The 19,932-nt window shown below is 34.3% G+C and overlaps 3 protein-coding genes across 3 annotated transcripts; 2 read left to right on the top strand and 1 right to left on the bottom strand.

The window, feature by feature from the left end:
* Window positions 1–384: 384 nt before the first annotated feature.
* On the bottom strand, window positions 385–960 carry LOC142530704 (pterocarpan synthase 1-like). Its single transcript, XM_075636520.1, has one exon. The coding sequence runs from the start codon at window positions 958–960 to the stop codon at window positions 385–387; it is 576 nt and encodes a 191-aa protein (XP_075492635.1).
* A 9,403-nt stretch (window positions 961–10,363) lies between these two features.
* On the top strand, window positions 10,364–10,939 carry LOC142530703 (dirigent protein 21-like). The gene has a single exon (XM_075636519.1). It carries the CDS (start codon window positions 10,364–10,366, stop codon window positions 10,937–10,939), a length of 576 nt encoding a protein of 191 aa, XP_075492634.1.
* Window positions 10,940–16,516: 5,577 nt separating this feature from the next.
* Window positions 16,517–17,092, top strand: LOC142530702 (dirigent protein 21-like). Its single transcript, XM_075636518.1, has one exon. It carries the CDS (start codon window positions 16,517–16,519, stop codon window positions 17,090–17,092), a length of 576 nt encoding a protein of 191 aa, XP_075492633.1.
* The last annotated feature ends 2,840 nt before the right edge of the window (window positions 17,093–19,932 follow it).

The raw sequence follows: 19,932 nt of genomic DNA, 5'->3' as shown, positions 1-19,932 counted from the left end.
GGACATATAAGTCTTGGCAAAGCAACCCTGTTACCAATTGAGCTACGTCCAGGAGGTCTTAGCAAAGCCGTCCTGATAAGATAAAAGTTCCAGTGTCTGGGTTGGAGAAGTATTATGAGTAATGATCGCGAGTGAGTCGTGTTGGGTCATTACACTTTTCGAGTTCAAGCTCGAATAACTCAATACGTACACAAGTCCAGCTTGAGCTTTGAGTAAGTCCATACACTTGCACAATATTTATTACAAGGAAGCGGATACATATTTACAATACACTACACAATTGATCAAGACATGAAATCAAACTACAAGAATCACAATTACTTCAAAACATGAAATGTGAAACAGATGAGATCTTCAACACCCCGCAAGTCATGTCACGATCAATCAATAATGTGATAACACAAACGCGTTATACTCGAAGAGAGTATCACCCGAACCATTAGACGATATAGAATTAATAAACGCGACGCCTCTTGCCAACACGAAAGCACCTGTCCCACCAACTATAGATATTTGACCTAGCTCGGCCGCGAGGCATGAATTGTGACCAACAAAACTAAGTGTGCTACCATTATACTTCCCATCAGTGAACACGATGGTGAACGTCATGTGTAAGCTAATCTTCTCCAACGAGGCGAACGTGACGATCCCTTCTGCCCGACCCATTATCTTGGATTCTGGCTCTGGCCCGACAGTCACCGGATCATCTATCACCGTGACAAGGCCAAAAAGTGTAGGCGAACCAAAAGTAGAGTTTGCCTTAGCCACAATGACGTTCGTTGTGGTTGGCATACTAAAAACATCTCGAACGTAGAACTGGAGTGGGGTGACTCTTTCCTTTACCCGGTATCGGGTTTTTAACCACTTTTCCATTGATTCGGGCCGCATCGCCACACCATTGGCAGCACCCATGATTGTTGCTAACGAGAGAAGTGTTAAAACTATGTAGGGTTTCTCCATGTTGAATTTCTGTTTTTGCTTGATGAATGGCATGATAAAAATGGATAGTAAGATTAATTAGTTTATATACAAAATTAAGCTTATATGAATAATATAAAAAAATAAAAATATTCTCCCTAAAACTACAAGAAAAGAGCACATTCTACATGTCGTCTTCCATAATCTATTTAATGCTTACACGCAAAAGTAGCTGCAAACACCGCCTGCTATATATCTTGTCTAAATGTTATTTTCAAATATTTTGAAATGTATATATGAATAAATATAGTTTATGTTAAAAATTACACAAAAAACTCAAATTGAGATCACATGCTTAGATTTATCATGTTAAATTCATAAGGGTTTTGTGAGTTCATACCATGACTTTTTCTCTTTGCTTTTTTTTTTTTAATATACACTTTTTATTTCCTTTGAATGAAATTTTCGTGATCAGAAAATCTTGCTTGATTAGTACAATTCATTAAAGAATATCAATGGATAGAATGTTAATCAAAGTTTGACTTTATGTGACGTTCTTTTATCAATTAACTAAATTTTAAGGCAGTAAGCTAGCTTATGCTTCAAATAAAGAGCGTGTTTTGATTAATCTTTGTTCGTTTTTAAAGAAATTGGCCTAAACAATCAAGTTTTTGATGAGAAACTCTTTTCAAAAAATGCTTAACCGAATAACTTATTCAAAAACTAGAAAATGTGGTTCAAAATTGCACAAAAACTCCTGTGAGACGGTCTCACGGGTCAATTTTGTGAAACTGGTATTCTATATATGGGTCACCCACGAAAAAGTATTACTTTTATGTCAAATATATTAATTTTTATTGTAAATATAGACATGATTGATCTATCTCACGAATAAAAATCCGTAAAACCGTCTTTTGAAATACCTACTCTCAAAGTTGGCAGCAAGATTAACAGCTTATTTATTTATTTAATTTGTTTAGAAAACTTTACATACATTTACATTTACACACACACACACACACAGATATATATACATATATATGTATACATACATACATATATATATATATATATATATTATTTTTCAAACTATGGTTTTGTTCCTACAAATAAAAATTGGCATGCCATTTGATGTCCAATAAATTAAATTCTTCATTGATTGTGTTTTACGGGAACATGTCTCTTCATGAAGTTGATTTTGATACAACTCTCTTTTGGTGCTTGCATGTATATTAAAAAATTTTGATGCTAAATATTTTTTGTAAAAATCTGGATATTTTATTAAATTTTAAAACTTTAAAATTGTTTTTTATAATATATTTTTTTATGTTATATGTGTTATGATTATTTAAAAATTAAAAATTATAGATATAGATAAAGAAATATTTTTATTAGGATACCAAAATATTTTTTATTAAATAAAAATAAAAATGAAATATTTTTTTGGTATTTGAGAGAGAGAAAAAATATAGCGTGTATGTGTATCATAGTTAAGTTTTTTGGGACGGCCCACTATCACAAAACATGGGACGGGCTCTAATTTACGTCGGGCTACATTTTTTTTGCTTTTGTGCTTCTTTAAATCGAACAAGCTTGATTCTTGGCCCGATTATACGTCACGAATCCAAAAAATGGCCAAATTTGTTTTAGTTTTGATGTTTTCCGCATTGTTCATCAAAGCCAGCGCCAAAGCGGGCAATTATAACAGTGAAGAATCATGGCTCCCAAGTGTGCCAAAGGAAAGAAAGGGTGCTGGTGATACCCATAAGAGCCCGAATCATTGATGACTCGTGATATTATATGGATAGTTCAAATCAAGATCAATCTGCAGGATGAATTCTTCAGAAATCGGGCAAGTGAGTACCCGGGACATCTTCTCTCCGGGCATGCTCGGGCTTTCATACAAGTGTTAAATGGATCAACTGAAGTGTTAAAATACTTTTATTCAGTCAGCCTCTGTTCTCCAGCAGCAATAAATTAAAAATTAAATCTATCTTTTATATATACATATATATTAATTTACTATATTTTTAGATTATTTATTCACGTTGTATATATTTATTTTAAAACGTATAAGCAAAGTTATTATTTTAAAAAAAGTATTGTTAATTTACTAGAAAAAGTTAATGATGAAACTTAGAAAACACATCTCCTAAATCATAACTAAAATATTTTTTAGAACATATTTCTCAACCTTTAAATAAAACACATAAATAATATTTCTTAAAATTATTTCCAATTAATTAAAATAAATTTTTGTAAATATTGAAACTATTAAATAAATTTCAAAATTTTCAAGTTGGAAACATTTTCTACGTCCGTGTGAATTTTTGAAATTTAATTTAATATTATTTTTATATGATAAAAGTTTGAATTTAAAATATTTTAATTCTCACTTTAATTTATACTGAATCATAATAACTATTTTACAAATATTATTTTATTTTTTCCTAAAAGTAGAGAAAATTATGGCACAAGAGCTTATAAAAATTAAATTAACTTTTTAAAAAAATTAATATAAATAACATTTTTCATGTTATAATAAAACTTTTACAAAAGAAACATTGAATGTATTATCATGTAATATAATAATTGCACATTTTATATGAACATAAGAAAGTAGCATATTTTAGAAAAAAAATTATAGATATTAAATTGAGAAAACCGAAAAATAAAGAAGAAATATTCAGGTTATGCAATTATATACATAAAATACAAAAATGTCTCCTAGAGTTTTTATTGAGTGCATTTATTAATATTTAAGCATAAATAAGAGTGATAAAGGTATTGTGGCCAATTTATAAACTTAAAAGTTAAGTTAGAGTAATGATTAATAATATTAGTAGGAGTGTGAATAACATTCTCTTTTTAATTTAAAATAAACTATGTTGATCGTAATTTTCAAAAGATCATGGGCTATTAGGCTGAATAAACATGAGCATCGATCCATACTCATTCATCATTACTGATCATGGATGGCCGAGACGTTCAACCTAATGGTATATTATCGTTACAATTTTATTACGTGATATTGCATTCAAACAAGATAGCGAGCAGTGTAATAAACTCTAAATATCTCTATATAACTTGGAGAAATCCATATCTATTCATTGAATCAGTCATTTATTGAGGGAAAAACATACATTATTAACATGGAGAAGATCAAATCCATACTTCTCACACTTCTCTCCCTAGCAACAATCGTGGGCATCGCCTATGTCGGCATTCGAACCAGCCCCGACTCCCTCGAAAAGTGGTTAACAACCCATTATTCAGTAAAGGAAAAGGTCACCCAACTCAATTTCTACGTTCGAGATATTTTCAGCACGCCAACTCCGACGATTGTCGTCGTGGCTAGTGCAAGCACGACCTCTAGCTCGCCTACCTTGTTTGGCCTAGTGTCGGTGCTCGATGATCCGGTGACAGTCGGGCCGGAACCCGGATAGAAGATAATTGGTCAGGCAGGAGGGATCTTTGCTTTAGCCTCGTTGGAGGAGACTAGTATCCACATGACGTTCACAATTGTTTTTACAGATGGGGAGTATAAAGGAAGTACACTTAGTTTTTCTGGTCACAATGCCTATCTCACTCCGTTACGACACATATCTATAGTCGGTGGCACCGGTGTTTTCGCCTTCGCAAGAGGCGTAACGTCCGTCACCACCGTGTCGTCTAATAGTTCAGGCGACGCTGTTTTCCAATACGATTCCATCGTCTTGCGTTACTGATTAATCGAGGTGGTAATGATCTCAAGTGTGTGTTTAAGATATGTTTGCATTTCATGTTTTGAAGTTGTAACAGTACTGGTGGTTTGATGTTATATGTTTTCAAGGTGTCGTGTGTTGTGTAACAATCTTGGCTAAGTTAACGTCGGAAAGAATAAGGAAGTGTCCCGTCCCGACATCTTGTTTGTGATAATTTAAAATTCTCAATTTTATGGAATGAAATAAAGTTGCTTGCTAAGTTTCTTGTATCATCTTTTTTTACAGGCGCAGACACGCAATCCTTTACCTAGCTTTATTTGGGGATATATACGAATTATGATGTTTATGACATGTTAAGTATATCTACTTACACAAAGTAAGTGTGGATACATTTCTAGTACTTATAAAGAGGGGGTCTCATTTCACGGGATCAATCTTACCGATATTCACAATAAAAAGTAATACTCTTAGCATAAAAAGTAATATTTTTTCATGGATGACCCAAATAAAAGATGTGTCTCACAAAATACGATCCGTGAGACCGTCTCACACAAATTTTTGTCACTTATAGATTAATAGTGAGACTGTGAGAGATTAACTAGACGTCTTACGTAAAATTCAAATGCTTCTCAAAGTCGATAATTAAATTAATTACAATGTTTCTCTAGACAATTAAATAATCCAATATTTTGGAGGAAAAGTAAGGACTTCAAGGTGTTGATTAAATTGCCCACCTATAGATGTACGTTTTAATTTTTCAAGATATTATAAGTTGTCTATACCTATAATTATCTAAAATAACTCGAGTGCTTCCTTTAGACAACCAAACTATTCAATAATAGATTTTTTTAAAAAAAAAAATTTACAAAACTACATTTTACTTAAATCACCTCAGATTCGTGAATGTGAATTTTTTTTAAGAAAAACAATATTATTATGCGACATGATACATCATATTTCATCGTCATACAAAAAATTATATAAAACTATAGAGGTAATAAATTACATGCATGTAGGTGTATCACACGTGAAATGCAATGTTCCATATACAATCATTCGGGGGTAGCATGATGGCTTTGCCAGCTCTTCAAAAGAGATCTCTGTGGTTCAAAAACATTTTTCATTCTCTTCAAAAGAGACCGCTGTGGTTCAAAATCATTTGTCATTGCAAGGCTATGTCAATCAAATGCTCTATAAAATCTAGATTGATTGATTGATTGATTGTCTTTTCCAATTTAGAGTGGCAATAATGTCATTTTACATGTGATGAATTGCCTTCTATTTTTTACTTTCCTTATTAATTATTTTAAATCTTTTAACCATCCTCTAAGAAAAAATGACTCGTATCAAAAGAAAAAAAAAACGTGTAAGAAATAACGACGCTCATAGCATGCAATTTAAATGCCTATAAATAGCAGTGATTGAGGTAGCCTAAACGCACAACTCATAAGAACAAAATACACCATTTACGGAGAGAGTTGGAGTGATTAGAAGGCTTCGATCGAAGAAAAACTTACAAATTATTCGATAGCCGGAGGTAACGCACACCTCATAAGAATTTCTTCTGAATATAATTGGTAAGAAAACTAATTTCTTGTTGAAGTTCTCTGTTAAAACTTGAAGTTTTGAAGATGACAATATTCAGTTTTCTGATGTTTTAAAATTTTTTAGGAAAAAATTTTTCAAGATGAAGGTTTCTGAAACTTTTATCATGAACACTTTCGAAGAGGAGGTAAAAAAAAAATTACTGAAGGCTATTGATGAACAGTTTCAATCTTCGTACAAGTAATTGATAAATAGTGTCTTTTGGCACACTATGCGTACATATTAGGATACCAAAATATTTTTTATTAAATAAAAATAAAAATGAAATATTTTTTTGTTATTTGAGGGAAAAAAATATAGTGTCTATGTATCATAATTGAGAGTTTTGGGGACGGCCTACTATCACAAAACATGGGACGGGCTCTAATTTACATCGGGCTACATTCTTGTTGCTTTTGTGCTTCTTTAAATCGAACAAGCTTGATTCTTGGCCCAATTATACAGATGATTTTTCTAATATAATGAGTCCGTAATGCATCACGAATCGAAGTTGTAATTGTGGTAGTTTGATTTCATGTTTTCGAAAGTGTAGTGTGAGCATGATAAGTATGATTCTTCTTTCTCTTAAAGATTTATGTAAGTTAATGTCACGTCTCAGGTTCAAGTTCACACAAACGCGACTACACAACAATGAATATATACTATTGATGTCGGAAATAATAGGCTTGTGTCATGTCCCCTGAATGAAATTTACATTATTGTCACAAATCTTTTACAAGCTTGGACACGTACGTCCAGTGGCGGAGCTACATGCTTGTGTACCCGAGCTTTAGTCTGGGTGGTCCAATTTTTTTTAAAAAAATTATATGTAAATTTTGTATAATTTTGGAATAATATGATATTAGCCCGGGTAGATCAATTGAAAATATTAAAAAATTCTAGAGTTTAAAATTCTAGTTCGGACAGAACCATATTCACATAATTCTCGTGGTCAATAAAATATTTCGGCAGCACAAAGCAAAGCCGTGCACACATCGTGTCCATGAACAGTATAAAATAATTTCAATGCTTGTTTTAGGCATTCAAATAACCCGATACTAGATAAATAAGGTTTTCCCAAAATAAATTATGGATTAGGTCACATCAAATGAATACGAAAATTTTCAAATTAAATTTAAAAAACCTCTAGTAGTTGACTAAATTGCCCACCCACATGCATTGTGATTGTACATGTAAACTACGTAAAAATCAAATGTTCGACTCAAGATAATAAAAAATTTCTCCAAAAAAATGGCCAAATTTGTTTTAGTTTTGATGTTTTCCGCATTGTTCATCATAGCCAGCGCCGAAGGGAGCAATAATAACAGGTGAAGAATCATGGCTCCAAAGTATTTGCCAAGAGGAAAGAAAGGGTGCATGAACTTCATTTCTATATCCAAGAAGTGGTGGATGGCCTAAACAACACCGGCCAGGAGGTTGCCCGATCTACCATCACTAACGTTTCGACGATGCCTTTTGGCCAAGTTAGAGTTATCGATGAATAGGGATGTAAACGATGCAAACCAAACCAAACAGTATCAGACTTGAGCTTAGTTCGTTTAAGATTGTTTGAGGCTCGAGTTCGAGCTCGATTCGAGCTTTTATTATCATGCTCGAGCTTGCTTTGTCTTGAAATTACCAAGCTCGGGAAAAGCTTGAGCTCGGCTCGTTAAAAGCTCGTTTAGCATGTTAATCAAGTCAGACTCGAGCTTGATTCATTAATAGCTCGTTTAGCATGTTTAACAAGCCTGGCTTGAGCTCGGCTCGTTTTCGAGCTCGTAAAGCATAAAATTGAGCTCGAATTTGAGCTTGATTCGAGCTTGTTAAAAATTAAATATATCTATAAACTAAATTTAAATCAGACATAAAAATGTAAATTCATTCATAAATAACCAAAACGACACAAATAAGAGCTAAAAAACATAAATTAATATATTATTGAACATTCCAAAATAATACATTTAGAATATTCATCATACACTGATATCACCATATAAATAACAATGAAATAATTTCACCCCTTTAATACTTCAACTAAGTCTGGTGAGAAAGTAGAGAGGACGTCAAAGAATCCATTAAAATCAGGAATTACAAAATCATCTCCAATAACAACTAGTCAAGTATCATGCAAAGTTCATAATAACATTAGTACTTATTTTTCTTGTGTTCAATTCCTTCCATTGACATTATACTAATATTTTTATTTGTCAACTCAACAAATGAGTCAAACTCAAACTTACGAGCCACCTAAACGAGCCGAGCTCGAACTCGCGAGCCAATTATCAAACATGTTTGCGAGCTCACGAGTCGAATATCTTTAGGCTTGAGCTTGGTTTGATTAATTTTTCGAGCTCAAAATCGAGTTTGAGCTTGGCTTGATATGATTAACAAACGAACTCAAACGAGCTTTTTATCGAACCGAGCTTCGAATAGCTCGCAAACGGTTTGATTTTTTTACATCCCTATCGATGATGCAATAATGATCAGGCCAGAACCAGGGCCGATCTTGATAATTTTTGGGCATGAGTCAAATTTTAAATTGACTTTATCGATCAAAGTCCAGTAAATTAACGAACATATTCATGCGTGAAAAACAAGTAGCTAGGGAAGAATTTGGTTTATTCGACACCAAATGTCACGTCGTATATATTTATTTTAAAACGTATAAGCAAAGTTATTATTTAATAAAAAGTATTGTTGATTTGCTAGAAAAAGTTAATGATGAAACTTAGAAGACACATTTCCTAAATCGTAACTAAAATATTTTTTAGAAAATATTTCTCAACTTTTAAATAAAACACATAAATAATATTTCTCAAAATTATTCCAAATTAATTAAACTAATTTTTTTTTAAATATTGAAACTATTAAATAATTTTCAAAATTTTTTAAGTTGGAAACATTTTCTACGTCCATGTGAATTTTTGAAATTTAATTTAATATTACTTTTCTATAATAAAAGTTTGAATTTAAAATACTTTAATTCTCCCTTTAATTTATACTGAATCATAATAACTGTTTTACAAATATTATTTTATTTTCCCTAAAAGTAGATAAAATTATGGCACAAGAGCTTATAAAAATTAAATTAACTTTAATTAAAAATTAATATAAATAACATTTTTCATGTTATAATAAAACTTCTACAAAAGAAACATTGAATGTATTATCATGTAATATAATAATTGCACATTTTATATGAACATAAAAAAGTAGCATATTTTAGTAAAAAAAATTATAGATATTAAATTGAGAAAACCTAAAAATAAAGAAAATATATTCATGTTATGCAATTATATACATAAAATACAAAAATGGTTCCTAGAGTTTTTATTGACTGCATTTATTAATATTTAAGCATAAATAAGAGTGATAAAGGTATTGTGGTCAATTTATAAACTTAAAAGTTAAGTTAGAGTGTGATTAATAATATTAGGATTGTGAATAACATTCCCTTATTAATTTAAAATAAACTATGTAGATCGCAATTTTCAAAAGAACTTCTCAATCAAGAATTTTATAGGTGAAAAATCCAATTTTATTGAAAATGTATATTACTTTAAAATTTCATTTTAATAGAAGAAAACATCGTTTTTGAATGACACACAATATATATATTTGAGCGAAAAACTTGATTTAATATATTAATATTTGGTTAATTGATAAAAGGACACGAGAATATAAGAGTAAAGACAAGCTTTTAATAGCAGTTGATCCATCAATTTCATGTGTCGTAGGATCGAGCGCTTGCCGCTTTACCAAAAGCTATAGCTAGTAGTAATGGTGCAACTCAAATCTTATAAACCGCACAACAGCTCAAACACCACGATTCGATCGCTCTACCAAGCAGGGACAATTATTACACCCAACATGTGTTTTACATTGTTAAATCAAAGCACTGTATGATCTCAATTTGAATTTTTTTTATAAATGTAACATCTAAATTATATAATTAATAATAATATTAAGTAAAGTATTGTACACACATGTTTATATATACCTATCGAAATACACATTTCAAAATTTTTTACCAGTGTTGTATTCAAACAAGATAGCGAGCAGTGTAATAAACACCAAATCTCTCTATATAACTTGGAGAAATCCATACCTAATCATTGAATAAGTCATTTATTGAGGGAAAAACATACATTATTAACATGGAGAAGATCAAATCCATAGTTCTAACACTTCTCTCCCTAGCAACAATCGTGGGCGTCGCCTATGGCGGCATTCCAACCAGCTCCGACTCCCTCAAAAAGTGGTTGACAACCCATTATTCAGCAAAGGAAAAGGTCACCATACTCAATTTCTACGTTCGAGATATTTTCAGCACGCCAACTCCAACGATTGTCGGGGTGGCTAGAGCAAACACGACCTCTAGCTCGCCTACCTCTTTTGGCCAAGTGGCGGTGATAGATGATCCGGTGACAGTCGGGCCGGAACCCGGATCAAAGATAATTGGTCAGGCAGGAGGGATCTTTGCTTTAGCCTCGTTGGAGGAGACTAGTCTCTACATGACGTTCACGATTGTTTTTACCGATGGGAAGTATAATGCTAGTACACTTAGCTTTTCTGGTCACAATGCCTATCTCACTCGGTTACGACAAATATCTATAGTCGGTGGCACCGGTGTTTTCGCCTTCGCAAGAGGCGTAACGTTCATCAGCACCGTGTGGTCTAATAGTTCAGGCGACGCTGTTTTCCAATACAATTCCATCGTCTTACATTGCTGATTAATCGAGGTGGTAATGATCTCAAGTGTGTGTTTATGATATGTTGCATTTCATGTTTCGAAGTTGTAACAGTGGTGGTTTGATGTTGTATGTTTTCAAGGTGTCGTTTGTTGTGTAACAATTTAGGTTAAGTTAACGTCGATCGGAAAGAATAAGTGTCCCGTCCCGACAACTTGTTTGTGATAATTTAAAATTCTCAATTTTATATAATGAAATTAAAGTTGCTTTCTAAGTTTCTTGTATCATCTTTTTTTACAGGCGCAGACACGCAATCCTTTACCTAACTTTATTTGGAGATATATACGAATTATGATGTTTATGACATGTGAAGTATATATGTTGGTTCTCGAGTTCTCGAGTGTCCAAACGCAACGGAAGTCTTAAAAAAATTTAGATCTTGACATTCAAGATATATTTGAGCACTCGTATGATTTTAATAATTAAGCATACATAGGATGTTTAAAACTTTTACCTTTGGTGAAAGATTTACAAGGCTCCAACTATTTCGGGATTAGCGGAGATAGATCTTGATGTATTTCTTACGATCTTCCTTCGAGACTCCTTTTCTTCAATTCTTCTATCAAGGTCCACGACTAGAAGATTTGTTCCTCTTCCAAATAACACTAGCATATTTGGAAGAAGTTTCAAAGTTCGAGAATAAAAACGAGAGGCGGCTCAAACCAAAATTATTTTGATGTGGCTGGAAATTTTGAGAGCAAAAAGGTTATGATTTTTGAAAATCACAAATAAGAGTGGATGCTTGCTTGGTGGCTAGGGTTATAGCTTATTTACTACCTTTAATAATAAGGCATGACCTAATTTTCATAATTAACATTAATGGACTTGATTAATTAATTGGGCTAGTCCAACTATTTTAATCAATTAATCAAAGTCCATTAAGAACTTTAATTATCTAGTATATTGGATTTGTACTCCTACAAACCTCATTAAACATATTTCCCGTTATATTTAATTTAATATTTAATAAACTCAACTTTTGAGTTTAATAAATTAAATCCTCAAATTTTATAAATTCAATTTCTTGAATTTATTCTCTCCAAATTTCATAAATTCAACTTCTTGAATTTACTATATCATAAATTCAACTCCTTGAATTTATTGTCTCAAAATTTAGTTATCGTAAATTCAATGGTTTAGGGATACAGCTAGCCGTGAGTTCACAACTCTTTGTGATTCAGGACATAATTCTGCCTCATTCTATGTATCAATAATTGATCATGAGAATGTCAGAAATCATATTTCTAATTAAATCCTATCGAATCATGGTAAGAGCGTCTAGTAGCATCGCCCCATGATTCCCTAGGTATCACGGATATTGCCTGCAAGAACCAGTCGATTATGATTAACGTACAGTACGGTCCCTTCATCTCATATATCTCGATCGAATCTGCAACCATTGGTTTATCGAGGGTTGCTAATAATTCGATAACTATGTGACACATATTTGAGAATAAATAGAAGCATCGCATATACAACTGGAGAACTCCTTCTCTAACGTACATCGCATACTCTGGCCAGAGATCTCATGCACTATTATTTCATCAGATCACATAGGATATCAACGCCCGTAGGTGAGCGATGAATTCCCGACTACAATGCACTGGCTCCTACTTGTGTCGCAATTGTACCCAATCTCGCCACCTGATGACCTTCCTGGAGTCGATAAACGAGTCAAAGCACAACCCTATCAAATAGAGCCTCAGTGTTGTCTCGGATCGTAAGGACTAATGGTGTACAACCATAACCACAGACTTATCCTCTCGATTAATGATAACCACTTGGAAAGTTTGAAGGAGTGTATTTCAGTATAATCATCATATGACTACCCATATACATGTTTGGACATCTCTATGCCCTTACCAAGAAACGCGGTACACAACATCACATATGCTAGTCTCGAGCTCAAGCGACCTTTATCCATGTTTTAGGCGGCTGAATCGACTACGGATTTAGATTATACAGTGTTTACAAATGAGTTTCAACATTGAATTATGATTCATTTATATTAAAGTATAATCAATGTCTTTATCTATGTTGATCACATTAATATACAGATAAAGAAATAACAAACCATGAAATAATGAATTATATTAAAATAAAGATTGTTTATTACAACCGAGTCAATAAATTCCCTAGCCAACAGTTGGCTTACAGGGTGTCTACTCTAACAATCTCACACTTGCCCTAGAGCCAACTACCCATAAACTTTAATCACATTGTTTCACGATGCTTATCAAACAATGGTCCTGGCAAGGGCTTTGTAAGTAGATCAGCAACATTATCTGCAGATGGGACTCTTTCGACTGATATATCTCTCGTTCCCACAATCTCCCGGATTATGTGGAACTTCCTCAGTACATGTTTGGATCGCTGATGAGACCTTGATTTCTTTGCTTGCGCAACGGCACCAGTGTTGTAGCAGTACACCGTGACTGGATCAACTCCATTAGGAATTAATAAAGCTCAACTCTTGGACAAAATTCCTCATCCAAAGTGCCTCTTTGGCTGCAGCAGATGCAGCAATATATTCAGCTTCAGTTGTGGATTTATTGGAACTTTTTCAAGAGGCAGCCGCACCATTTAGCATGAATACAAAACCAGGGGTCGATTTTGAATCATCTACGTCACATTGGAAGCTAGAATCAGTGTAACCTTCCAATTTCAACTCTCCACTCCCATAGACCATGAACAAGTTCTTAGTCCTCCTCAAGGACTTAAGAATATCTTTCACGGCCTTACAATGCATTGGACCAGGGTTCGCCTGATATCTGCTTATAACACTCAGAGCATAAGCAACATCAGGACGTGTCGATATCATACCACACATGAAACTACCAATGGCTGACGCATAAAGAATACATGTCATCATCTCTATCTCTTCATCAGTTGTGAGACACATAGCTTTAGATAGAGTAACACCATGAACACATTGGTAAGTATCATTTTTTGGACTCTTCCATAGAGAATCGCTTCAGAATGATATCGATATAGGTGGCTTGGGTGAGCCCCAACATCCTCTTTGATCTATCTCTATAGATTTTTATTCTCAATACATAGGATGCTTCACCCATGTCTTTCATGGAGAATTTACTTGTTGATCATACTTTAGTTGATTGCAGTAATCCTACATCATTCCCAATGAGTAGGATGTCATCAACATAAAGTACTAGGAATGTCACTTCACTCCCACTAACTTTCTTGTACACGCATGGTTCCTCAGGATTCTTAGCAAAACCAAATTCTTTGGTAGTGCTATAAAATCTGAGGTTCCAACTCCTTGACGCCTGCTTGATATCATATATTGATCTATGAAGTTTGCATACCTTATGCTCACTTCCTTCTGATTATTTACATGTGTAATATTAAATCGATATTGTTGACATGGCAACAAAAAGCTTAACTATAGAAGTTATAATCTGCCAACTATTTTTTTTTAACCCATCTCAATACCTTTAAAATTGTCTTATTAATTTTTTCGTTCTGGTTCATTAAAATTATGAATGAAGAAATAAATTTAATTAGCATGAATCCGGGTTGTGATAAAAAAATATATATAATAAAAACAGTCGACTTCAATTCCATTTTATTTTTAAAATAAAAAAAAATTGTTGGTTTTCAGATTGAGGTATGAACAATAGATATGGAAAAGTAGAATTACATAGTTGACTATCTTTTATTAACTACATAAATCAAACGAATGAAAATTAAATATAACTGAAGTACGATTAAAGTCGACTATCTTTTATTAACTCAGTACTCACCAAAGATAAACCTTAAAATAAAATCTTCTGCTAAAGTCTCCTAGATTCACTAGGACTCCTAGTCAGCTTAGGACTCAACCAACCCCTTAACCCTCGACCAGCACTGCTCCTCATTGACCCTGGACCATGCTCAGCCTCGTCCCAGACTACCCCAAACCCTTGAACCAAACTGTAACTTACACTTGGTCCCTGCTGCGCAAGAACTAGTGTCGCGCCCCCTCTCCTTATCTCACGCCCTCACCCTTTCGAGCCACCATGAACCCTGGCTGCACTAGACCATGTTCCGAACCCTAACCCTCTAACCTAGACCCTGCTTGACCAGCTTAGCCCGCCCTTAGCCACGCTGCACTCCTTCCCGTAGCACACCATCGCACGCAATGCATATCGGAGAGTCCTTGTGCATGTGGACTCTTACCTCTTGCTGCTCGTCCAGCCTCACCTAGACACCTCCTAGCGCCTCGCCCAAGCCCCGCTCAGACCCTGGAACACGCCCTAGGCATGGCCCTTCCATAACCGAGCCCCCAAGCCAAAAACTCAAGGAAAACCCTAGCCTCAAGCCTCCATCATGTACTGCCCTTGACACCTACCGTTCAAGCTTTGTTTTCCTTTCAAATTAATCATATTTCATTTATATTTCATTTATATTTCATCTTATATTGGCAGTTTAACCCTCGAGAATCATAACGTTTCAAAATCAAGTATTAAATCGTTGAAACTTTGAAAATATTTGACAAAATGCTTAGCGATTAAAACTCCCATATTTTTTATGCAAAATACATAAAACATGCATATAATAGTTTTAATGATGCGTCAAAAAGGTTTAGTAAACGTGTCTTTGCATTTATAACGTTCGAATACTCAATCGTCGGAGATGGTGCGAAGTTGGACGACTAGACGACGAAAAATCCTAGTTTTTTCTACCTCCCTTATTTTCGAAAATATGGTGTGTGTGTGTGTGCGCGCGCGCGATGTGTGTGTGCGCGATGTGTGTGTGCTGTGAGTTTCGGCTGATTTGAAGTGAAATATGGGGTGGAAGAAGCCCTAGGTACTTATTTATAATTTTAATCAACATGTTAATAGACTTGAGTTTTAGGTTTGCAAGTTTAGAAGCAGTTGGGCCTACTTAAAACAATTAAATTGGGCTCAACTAATTCTAATTTAATTAAAACATAAAAGTTTATAAAAATTACTTTTCATAAATAATGTATTCGATATTTTAAAAGTCCTTTGTTTGCCCAAAACTGGCTTCCCGATTAAAATCGAGCTTGACTTGTAAAATAATTTGAACTACCTGCATTTTTGGAAAAATTAAATAATTTTTAATTATATTAGGAAGCCTTGCAAATATTTAGTGAAAAATATTTATTCTAGTCTTGGTCGTCCCGGTCTTCTTTCCCCTGGTTATTATCGAATATTCGGGTAAAATCCTTCAATTTCATGAAATCATGTCATATCATATAATCATTTAATCATGCAATCATACCTTTAATCATTTAATAAATATCATGCAATCATAAAAATCAATTAAATAAAACAATTAAGCAGTTCAAGTAATTTGCATGCACGTGGTTTACGTAGGTTGTTTTTTCGGACGTGACACCTATCCAATTACATTTTAAAAATTTTATCATTGTTGCATTCAAACAAGATAGCGAGCAGTGTAATAAACACCAAGTTTTGCTTGGACGCATTAGATAAATTCTTGTAGACGCGGGGTCTCTCTATATAACTTGCAGAGATCCATATCTATTCATTGAATCAGTCATTTGTTGAGGGAAAAACATACATTATTAACATGGAGAATATCAAATCCATAGTTCTAACACTTGTCTCCCTAGCAACAATCGTGGGCATCGCCTATGGCGGCATTCCAACCACCCCCGACTCCCTCGAAAAATGGTTAACAACCCAGTATTCAGCAAAGGAAAAGATCACCCAACTCAATTTCTACGTTCGAGATGTTTTCAGCACGCCAACTCCGACGAATGTCGCCGTGGCTAGAGCAAACACGACCGCTAGCTCGCCTACCTCTTTTGGCCTTGTGGCGGTGATAGATGATCCGGTGACAGTCGGGCCCGAACCCGGATCCAAGATAATTGGTCGGGCAGGAGGAATCATTGCTTTAGCCTCTTTGGAGGAGACCAGTCTCCACATGACGTTCACAATTGTTTTTACAGATGGGGAGTATAATGCTAGTACACTTAGCTTTTCTGGTCACAATGCCTATCTCACCCCGTTACGACAAATATCTATAGTCGGTGGCACCGGTGTTTTCGCCTTCGCAAGAGGCGTAACATTGATCAACACCGTATCGTCTAATAGTTCAGGCGACGCTGTTTTCCAATATAATTCCGTCGTCTTACATTACTAAATAATCTCAAGTGTATGTTTAAGATACGTTTGCATTTCATGTCTCGAAGTTGTAACATTGGTGGTTTGATGTTATATGTTTTTAAGGTGTGGTGTGTTGCGTCACAATGTAGGCTAAGTTAACGTTGGAAATAAAAGGGAAGTGTCCCGTCCCGACAACTTGTATGTGATAATTTAAAATTCTCAATTTTATAGAATCAAAGTTGCTTTCGAAGTTTCTTGTATCAATTTTTTTTCAGGCGCAGACTCGCATCCTTTACCTAACTTTATTTGGATATATATATCAACTATGATGTTTATGACATGTTAAGTATATCCATTTGCACAAAGTATGTGTGGATATATTTCTACGTAAAATTCAAATGTGAAACTACATTTTATTTAAATCACCTCAGATTCGTGAATGTGAATTTTTTTTAAAAAAAAAACTCTCTTTAACTTATAACAATATTATTATGAGACATGTTATAAGCAGATTTTATTCCGACGGTGCCAAGTGGAAGGCCCGTTGCTCAACCACCATTGGATTCGACAGAAGGAATGATAAATGTCATAAAAAAATATATCAACCTGTTGAACATAAAACTATAGAGGTAAAAAATTAAATGCACGTAGCCGTATCACACGGGAAAGGCAATGTTTTATATGTAATAATTCGGGGGTTGCATGATGGCGCTGCCGACGCTTCAAAAGGGCCCCCGATGGTTCGAAAACATTTGTCCTTGCAAAGCTATGGCAATTAATGTAATAAAATAATGACAATTGGCTGAGAGTTTTATTTAAAAATGTAATAAACTAATATCTTATATCTTTTCCAATTCTAAAATGGCAATAATGTCATTTTTATGTGATGAATTGTGTTCCAATTTTTACTTTCCCTATTATTATTTTATATCTTTTTAACTTCGTCCGCTCATCTTCTCAATTTTTTGACCAATCATCCATTTGGTATGCTATAGGTTGCATTTGAATTAAAGGGTTTGGATTTAAGATCATTTAATGAAATAATTGAAGTGAATCATTGCCAACTAATGTTTTTCCAAGACCATCTTCGTGTGCCAAACTCTCCCCCACTTCTCCAATGTAACTGTTCTGCCAAACCACACCTATACAATAAGTGAGCCTCAACAATGTTATGAAATCAGACCCAGCCTACGACGGAGAGAGTGTCAATCATACCCCTCAATCTCCACATTTATAAGCTGGTTTTGCCTTAGCTCAGGTGGCTCGATCGATATTGTAGGTCCAACATAGTACTTTGTCTCAGTACCATACCACGACCAAGCCCTGCTGCAGAAGCAGAGTTAACATCAGCCACGGGGCTGGACTCGCGTTTTTAGTTTCTGGAGATGCTAGGAACAGGCTCTACCAGTAGTGCCGAAAGACCATCATACGCCGCTTTACTGAACTTTCATAAGAAACGGTGAGGCAGTTTAATTTCATTATCGCTATATATGATCATATACTTTCCGGGGATGTGCCTTTTGAACTTTTAACTTGCTAATTCTAGTCACATCTTTTCAGGGTTATGAGTGTAGGTCCAGAAGTGACTTCTTGCCACTATCCGCTTCAACTTGGTAAAGCAAATTCGTTAATGCATTTTCAATCCGCTCACCAGATTATCAAATCTAAAATACCAACAGATTCTTTTCCTATGACATTCTGTTCCTTCTAATGTGGACAATATCTCCCTCCGACCTAGGGAACTCGTGACTTCCTTTTGCAGACCTCATCCCACTTAATTTCTTGTTTGACTTCTCCAGATAACTCACACCTCCACTTGTCGTGACTTTCTTTTGCAGACCTCATTGTTTGAATCCGCTCGATTTTCATCCCCAGATGTCGAAACTTTGATAGTGATTGGGATATCTGACATTTGTATATCGCCACACTTTCGTGGGTAACTTTACCATATTTTCCTTCACCTCAACTCCACATATCCACCATTCATATTCTAAGTTTCAGCAGCAACTCAGAAACGTCCGATCGTTTTCCGTCAAAAATAAAGTAATCGATTAATGTTTTAGCTATTGGACTTTAAAGTATCTCATAGATTGTTGAGTGTTATTTCTAGTTTTACGATAAACTAAAACATCAATATCAGAAGATAATGCTAGACATTATCTATATATAAATAATGGTCCCCCATATAGCGTTCTATCACGTTACTCTACCTCATTATAAAAAATAATTCTGAAAAAGAGCAAGTACATCTAGAAAATTAAGACTCGTTCTTAAGACGTAAGGATTATGGTTTCACGTAGGTTTTGGTTTAAATTTTAAGTCAAATTCTAAATAATTTAACATGATAAATTCTATTGTTATATTTTCTCCATATACCAAAGGACAATAGGGTAAATAAAATAAACCACTTCACACAAAATAGAAGAACCATATGCTTATTCAATCGCAATGCAGCCCTGCAATTGCTCTTTTCTAGTAAAAACAATAATGTACAACAAACTTGGTAATGATCTATGACTGCATTAAAACGCATTTTAAACTGAGTTTTAGAACAACAAAGTGAAGTTGAAAGCTAGAAAAATGGTATATGGATTTCTGGGAGGATATGAAATCAATTGCTAGCTTGCGGTGTGGACTACATTATAATTTTGAACAGAAGGGGAAATCATCCAAAATAAGCCATTCAACCGCAACCTCAGGGAATGACCGGGTAAGAGCCATTTCATAGAAATACAATGTCATTCATACATGGGGTGAAACCAGAAAGAATTATCGATCACATAAATGATACAAAAATCCAAGAAACTACCTAAAGCCATCTGAAACACATTTCCAACACAAACATATTCAGAACTTTACAGTTCCACAGAAAAGGGT

Source organism: Primulina tabacum, chromosome 17 (genome assembly GCF_025594145.1).
Source record: "Primulina tabacum isolate GXHZ01 chromosome 17, ASM2559414v2, whole genome shotgun sequence".
In the NCBI taxonomy this organism is placed as follows: Eukaryota; Viridiplantae; Streptophyta; class Magnoliopsida; order Lamiales; family Gesneriaceae; genus Primulina; species Primulina tabacum.
The sequence above is the reverse complement of the archived record's forward strand: the minus strand, read 5'-3'. Positions and strand labels throughout refer to the sequence as shown.

Coding starts and splice junctions, on each gene's coding strand:
- LOC142530704 (XM_075636520.1), bottom strand. CDS start 960: ATGGAGAAACCCTACATAGTTTTAACACTTCTCTCGTTAGCAACAATC.
- LOC142530702 (XM_075636518.1), top strand. CDS start 16,517: ATGGAGAATATCAAATCCATAGTTCTAACACTTGTCTCCCTAGCAACA.
- LOC142530703 (XM_075636519.1), top strand. CDS start 10,364: ATGGAGAAGATCAAATCCATAGTTCTAACACTTCTCTCCCTAGCAACA.